A 7,682-nucleotide genomic window follows, 5' to 3' on the forward strand; every position below is an offset into this window, starting at 1 on the left:
TGTGTTGTGGTCTTTGCATCGCTTTTTCTAATGTGTTGTGTTGTGGTCTTTGCATCGCTTTTTTCAATGTGTTGCGTTGTGGTCTTTGCATTGCTTTTTTCTAATGTGTTGTGGTCTTTGCATCGCTTTTTCTAATGTGTTGTGTTGTGGTCTTTGCATCGCTTTTTCTAATTTGTTGTGTTGTGGTCTTTGCAGCACGTTTTTCTAATGTGTTGTGTTGTGGTCTTTGCAACGCGTTTTCTAAATGCTGCGCACTTGTTGTCAAATTGATGAAAATGTTTTCTCAATTTGCTTGTATTTTGTCTTTTTGCATGTGTTTTCTTAAGTTGCAGTGCTATGACCTTTCAGGGCCACCGTAGGGAAGAAATGTATATCTCCTGAGGAAATCTGAAAAGATTGCATTAAAGTCTATGGAGCACAGCCATGTTGTTGTTGGACCCTTAGCAGAGCTGCGTGATGCTATGCTATGATTAGCCAGTCTGCGTTCGATTGGCGGGACTTAGTGAAGGGTCAGTTCCAGCCTTAAATATTAGCATGTTACCATGCTAATATGGTGAACATTGTTAACATTTTACCCAGAGGTGGAAAAAGTACTAACAGAATACTGTGTTCAAGTAAAATTGAATGTACTTGTGTCAAAATGGGTCTGAACCAAAGGTGTAATTAAATTTAATGTGGCAAAATATGCACAACCTACAAGTTGAATTTCATAATTGTAAGGTTGAGAAATGCCAAATGTGTCAACATATTAGTAATAATACAACTTGTACTGCATCATACAGACATACACTCCATGATAAGTTCTGTTGACAAGTTTTTCAAAACCCACAGAGACAGTAGTAACATGTCTGCTTCACTGAATTCTGGGTAATGAATCAGACTGCATATATCATCCTATGTCGAGAAGACCTGCGTGCTGCTACTGACTGCTCTATAACAGCTTTTACCTAACCATGATAATTAACTCTATAAATCATACAGATCTGTTACTGCAGGATGGAATATATGTGTGTGTGTGTGTGTGTGTGTGTGTGTGTGTGTGTGTGTGTGTGAGAGAGAGAGAGAGAGAGAGAGTAGAAACAGCTGGGAAATATGGAAAATGATATAAACACATCACTTGATGAGCAAATTTCTGTAACACTTTCAGTTCTGTCAGTGTTGCTACAAAGGACCAACTGTAGATAGAGTATTATCAATAATGCCTGGATCCTAAAGGCTAAGCAGGGTTTTCCTGGAAGTAGATATATTACCCTCTAGTGGTTAATCATCCATAATACACTTTTGACATAATATCCCCTTAAAGGAGCAGTGTGTAGGATTCACAAGTTTTAGTGGTATCTAGCAGAGAGGAGTTCTCTTCCTCTCAAAAACAAACAGACCTAACAGACCAGCCACCTTTGGGGGATTTAAGGAAGTAAAAGGTCATAATGGTCAAAATATTGTGCATTTACAGTGTTTATGAATATGCATTTGTGTGGTAGTTCTGTACATGTGAATGTGATGATACATTTCTGGTAAATTCATTTGTTATTGATATAAGATCAATATGTTTATAGCACAAAATAATGAAACAATTGGAGTACATCAGAATCAGCTGCAGCTTCTGTGCATCATTGTATGGTGAAATGACTTTCATTAAAGGGATAGTGCACCCAAAAATGTGCAGAGCTACAGGCTACAGTGAGGCTAAAAACAGAGTTCATATGACGTTTTTCGAAACAACTTTTTATGTCGGGGCTGCAGCACACTTGGATCACTACGGATGAGCGTGTTTGAGATATTTTGTGGTTTCAATTTTGTGTTCTTGGACGTTAGTCTGGGGCGCCGTCAGCCATTAGGTGTGCTAGCCGCTCCCCCCGCCAATCTCCGCAAGGGATGTGAGCACTCTAAAACTTCACCAGAGCCTCCGTCGGCATGAGGGTGAGTAGATAATGGCTGAATTTTCATTTTTGGGTGCACTATCCCTTTAAGTATTTCCATTCACTTTTTTTTTATTCCCATACAAATTTATATTGGACATCTTTCATTTTGTCTTTGTAAACAGCATCAAAGTACTCTGCTTCTTCCACTGTTAGTTGGTTTTTCCAGTCTCCAACAATTCCTGCAATGCAACATGCAAAATGAGAAATCAGATTACATCTGAAGGAAAGGTACATCAAACAGTCTCTATTTTAAATTGTGGTTCTGCTCAATAGAGATACAGTGTGTAATTTGCTATACTGTATACAATGTGTGAGCAGTAGTAATGTATAAGTAAACAAATCCATGTAAATATTAGACTGTACAGATTGCATCTAATAACAGTGGAATTTAACATTTACCTTACATGTATTATTTATTGGAACTCACCTTTCCTGAGAAATTCAGACTTTGTCTGGTCCAGCTGTTCACGAGGAACAGATTTGTAGTTTGACATGTTGTTCTTCTTCATGTTCTTGAACAAACATCGGTCTGCTATCTTCTCTATCACCTCAGCGTCCAGAAATTTCTGCAAGAACTGAGCGATTCTGGCCACAGTGTCCTTCAGGTCCTGCCCCACAGAGAACACACATCATCTCATACTCCTGCAACGATTCTCACTGTATGACTTTGTCATTTCTGTTTGTCCTGTACTTTGGTTGATGACCAAATATAACAAATGACATTTCCATCAACCTGAGCTGCACTCTGTATTTGGTGCTCATTAGCAAATGTTAGAGTGGTAGCACACTACACTAAGTTGGGATATATTTGCTATATTGGCTAGACATAAAAATAATACTTTTTAGTTATAGCAAACTTTTTTAGAGACCCAAGGGTACTTTACATCATATATAGACAATAAAAACAAAATAAAAGCACATCAGGTGGTGCAGAATAATAAATCAAACATTCAACGCAGTTCTAACAATGTGAGTTTTGAGTAACTTCTTGAACACGGACAGACTGTTGTAGTCATGAATGTGTTTGAGGAGAGACTTCCAGATAGAGGGGATGGCTGTGGAGAAAGCCCCATCACCCCAGGTCTGGAGCTTGGTCTTTGGTTGAAGAAGTACTTTTGGAGCATTACCATGCTGGCATTATCGCTGTGAGCATTTTAAAATGCTGATATTAGTATTTAGCTTAAAGCACAGCTGTGGTTAATCACAGCCTCATAGAGATGCTTGCACGGCTGTACTGTTTTAGTATCGTTCAAACCTTGAGGCATTTTTGAGATGTATTGTTTAATTTCTCACCATAATCATCTCCTCATAGGAGATGTACATGATGTGCTCTTTATCTTCAGCATTCAGCCAGCTCTTCACATGATCAAACCATGATCCGTACGCAACTAGAAGAGAAAAGAAACACACAATTCTATTGTCATCATTGAACTATAACTTTGATGTTTCAGGTCTCTGAACAGCAATGCCATTATTGCTATTTAAATCCTGTTGTCCATCAGTCAGTGAGTTCAGGTTACTGTCTCTTGCTGTGTTGTGTATTATGATTATGATGCAAAAATGTAAACACTTATTTTTATATATACATACATACATATATACATACACACACACACACACACATATATATACATATATATATATATATATTTGCATAGATTTGCACCCCCTCCACCTCCATCCGCCCTCCATATTGTTATTATTGTTATTCATTACTATTACTGTTGTCATTATTATTATTATTAGTATTATTATTATTATCGCAAAAACTGTAAGTTGGCATTTCTATTTATTTATTTATCTATTTTATTATTATTATTTTTTGTTTGATTGTTTGTTTATTCATTTCTATTATTGTTATTGTTTTTTCCTTTTGCCTGTCTGTTAACTGTAGTGTTTATTATATTATTGTTACTATTATTATTATTATCACTGTTATTATTATCAAGCTTTATAACTATCATTATTGTCATAACTATCATAATTATCTTTGTAACAATGCAACTGTTAATACTGTTAGTTGTACTCTCAAGTGATACACACATGCACATACACACACGCACACACACACACGCGCATAAAACCACAAATATCGTTGTTTGTTGTTCTCACTTTGTCTGTCTGTCCATGTCACTGTATTGTCCTATTGCACAATTAAAAAAATAAATAAATAAATAATTCCTCCCAAAATCAAACCAGAAAGTGACTGATTCTTTGAGGTACCTGTGACAAATAAATGCATTTCTGTAGCACTAGTCATGATATCCTAATAAATATCTTTTTTCAAGATCAGTCTGCACATTTTAAAGTGTCCTTTTCCAGACAAACCTGGGTAGTAATAATGCTGTTAAATGTGCATCTTGATATATCCTATCTGTCAGGTAGATGGATTATCTTGGTGCTCACAAACTAAATGAACTAAATTTGCAATCAAAATTTGAGAGAGATATATGTACAGTATAGAGTGCATAAAAAAGTTTTCGATCTTTTACTTGAACCTGTGAAAAATGGATGCAAAAACAAAGGTTTTGCATTCAAATTTCTATTCAGTGTGTATTGCATCAAAATAGGATTGAGAACAACCTTTTCCATCAAGGAACTTGTGGAGGAACTGTGAGCCTGGGCTGACCCAGTTGGAGGACATCTCAGAATAATAAAAGTAGGATGTGAACACATCTTTGGGGTTTCTCATCACATTGATGACCTGAAATGATGTTATCACATATATTATTAACCTGACATGACATCAAAGGTAAAATGTGTCAGTCAAAAGAATAATGATTATGATTCATCACAGTATATCGCAGATTTACCCTCGGCTTCACTTCAAAGAAAGATGGAGGGATCATGTTGTACTGGATATGTGTAGTAAACATTCGGGGGGACGGCCTCTTATGAATGTTAAGGATGCCAATCCGATTCTCCTCCAGCCAAGGAACACGGTCCCAGTTAGGAAGAGTCTCAACAGAAGCTGGATCTCCTCCACTCACGATCAGAGGGACAATCTCCTGCATCCAAGTCGTACCTGAAAGAAGAACAGTAGCAATGTTCTGAAAACTATAGTTAGACCCGCATTTATTAATATATCTTTTTCTTCAGGAGTGGAGAGTGGTTGATAATATTATATTCCAAAACCAACTGGAAAATCAATTTGGAATCTTTGGCCTGGCTCTCAGGTGGTCTTAGCTATTTAAAAGAACACAGTGTGTTTCCGATAATAATACTACATTAGAGGGCTGGGCGATATGGACAAAAATTGGACAAAACATGTTTTGAGTTGCAAGTCAAAGCCACATTTGAGATGTCACATGCACTTTTATAAAAACAGACTGATCAAAATAAAATGCAAATACAGATTTTATTCCTGTTTGAAAATATGCAGCTGCACAAGAGTTACATCTCCAAAACACTAGTAGGCAGCAAGGTTTCTGTGAAGGCTGTAAATCTAATTAATTCAAAACACACCTAAAACACACATGAAGCATGGTTTAATGATTTTAATGGTTTTCAGTTACAAACACAAGTACACAAATCAGCTTCACTTTAATTTGCAGCATTCACAAACAAAGCATTTGTCTTTTGCTGGACACATTCTCCCCACAAATACAACATGCTAATGTTTTCAGCACAAACCTAAAGCATTTTACATTGTATAAATTAGTCTAGCAGCTAGCAGAATTTCGTCTACTCATTGAAACCAGGGACAACAGCGACATTTACAAAGGTAACGACTCAAAATTCAGCTCCATTACAACTCACAGGGTTCACCGATAAAAGTCTCTTACTAAAAACATTTTCTAAACAAAAATAACATGCTAACGTTATTAGCACAAGCCTAAGGCATTTTACATTGTATAAATTAGCCTAGTGACTAGTGGGGATTCCCCTCTGCTCATATGAAGCCAGGATAAATCACACACAAGACTTAAAATGCTATTTAAGCGGAGGCTTTACTGTCTTCACAATTTATTGTTTCTTATCTTTAAAATTGAAGTAAATAAATGCTTGGTTTCCACTGAGGGAAATGGTTTTCAGCTTCCAAAAATAGACAGGAGGTCTGTATCACTGCTAGCCTGGAAATCCAGACCCAAATCTAGAAAGATTTAGGGTCTGGCCTGTAATGAAAATGGCCCGACTCAAGGGACGGCACCACACATGCATTTGTAAATATCACTGCACGCAATTGGATAACACTACGACCAATCAGAACAATACACGGGGTGACGTATCCAGAGCTTAGCTACCAGCGGAGCTAACTGGTAGATTAGACTCTTGCCGTATCCGGTCGGCAAAACAGCAAAAACGTCCTTCTTGCAAAGGAAAGATTCGAGCGCCGTCTTCTGTTCCTCTTTTAGAGAAAAAGCCAAGTCTAACTCGTTCATTGTAGCGGCCAAAGCCGTTTCAAACAACTGGTGTTCATCCGTAGCCATCTTGCAATGTTTACTGACTGATTCCGGACTTCGTCGTCGCAGCGCTGTCATCATCTGTTTAGCTCGCCTCTGGCCCGCCTATATCAGATACACCGATGTGATTGTTGCAGCTCGGTTTCATGGGCATAGGTAATGAGCATCATTACTGATTGCCAGAGCGACGCGTGAGCAAATTCAAATTGCGCTCTCGCGAGAACTCTGGATTTCCAGGGTACATCACTGCGACATGTTGTTACATTTCTGGGGAAAGGCGCGTCAGGCTACAACTCTAAAAAATTTTGCTGGAGAACTTGTGAGAGTCTTTGTAGAAGCATGAAAAAGTTGTCGTAATTTCAGTTGGAGCACTTAGTATATTGCCGTCCGCAGATTGTATTGCAGAAATGCATCCACCCTAAAAAGTGCGTTAAGTTCATTTTTCACCAAGCTACGGTGATCTGCTCATGCAACACAGAAAGAGTTTTGTTGTGCTTTTTCCAAGGATGCCAGCTGTCTCTCCAACTCAGCCATATTTTGTTGACGAGATCGATTTAGAAATGAAGCAAATGAAGTAACGTTGTCTTTTATGAAACCTTTAATAGCCTCCCAAACGGACCTAAAATCTTCCACTGAATCCAAATTGAGTGAGACAAATTCCTGTAGTTTAGATTTGAATTGGGAGCAGAAGTCACTGTTTGATATTAAAGTAGTATTAAATCTCCATCGGGGTGCCTTTTTCTTAATGGTTGGTAATAAAAGTTTAACAGTAATTGCATGATGGTCAGACAGGGAGGCTAGAGTAATGTCGGCTGACTGTACTGCCAGACATAATGTATTAGAAATAAAAAATATAGTCTATTCTCAAGTATGATTCAAGTCTGCTGGAGAAAAAGGTATTAGCTTAGCTACGGGATTGTGGAAACGCCATATATCCATCAGACTGAGGTCTAACATACATTGTTGCAGAGCCTTAGAACAGGATAGCTGGGAACTGCCCACTGAGGGGTTCGATTTGTCCAACTTTGGGTTTATTATAGTGTTCATATCTGCCCCAATAACGAGATAATAGTCTGATAAATTCATTAGTAAATTAGATAATGTTGAGTAAAATTGTTTTATCATAATTAGCAGGAGCATAAGCACTGATAAAAGCTATTTTCATATTTGACATTGTTGCTTTAATGAAGGCAATCCTACCTTCTATGGGGTGCTGTTTGTAAAGTGGCTCACGCTGAAAATAACATCAACATTTTGCCACATTTAGCTTCAAACAATGTTTAAAAAAGTATTGTGAATTTTTTCACGTCACCTTTTACCACATTTACAGCAATATTTGTTAACTTAGAAATATATT

At 37.5% G+C, this 7,682-nt stretch overlaps 1 protein-coding gene across 2 annotated transcripts in view; it reads right to left on the bottom strand.

Annotated features, from left to right (window-relative positions):
* Positions 1-1,959: 1,959 nt before the first annotated feature.
* The window catches only part of LOC126400157 (sulfotransferase 2B1-like), a 46,866-nt gene continuing 41,143 nt past the window's right edge, over positions 1,960-7,682 (bottom strand). Inside the window, exons 2-6 of one of the 2 annotated variants that reach the window (XM_050060686.1) lie at positions 4,736-4,947; positions 4,506-4,626; positions 3,216-3,310; positions 2,350-2,530; positions 1,960-2,101 (exon numbers count right to left, since the gene is read on the bottom strand). In XM_050060686.1, the coding sequence (XP_049916643.1) occupies positions 1,992-2,101; positions 2,350-2,530; positions 3,216-3,310; positions 4,506-4,626; positions 4,736-4,947 (719 nt within the window). In that variant the 3' untranslated portion in view covers positions 1,960-1,991. Of the gene's footprint in view, positions 2,102-2,349; positions 2,531-3,215; positions 3,311-4,505; positions 4,627-4,735; positions 4,948-7,682 lie in introns of those variants that run through there. The other variant, XR_007570950.1, reaches the window with a different exon arrangement.

The sequence above is a fragment of the Epinephelus moara genome, chromosome 13, assembly GCF_006386435.1.
Source record: "Epinephelus moara isolate mb chromosome 13, YSFRI_EMoa_1.0, whole genome shotgun sequence".
In the NCBI taxonomy this organism is placed as follows: domain Eukaryota; kingdom Metazoa; phylum Chordata; class Actinopteri; order Perciformes; family Serranidae; genus Epinephelus; species Epinephelus moara.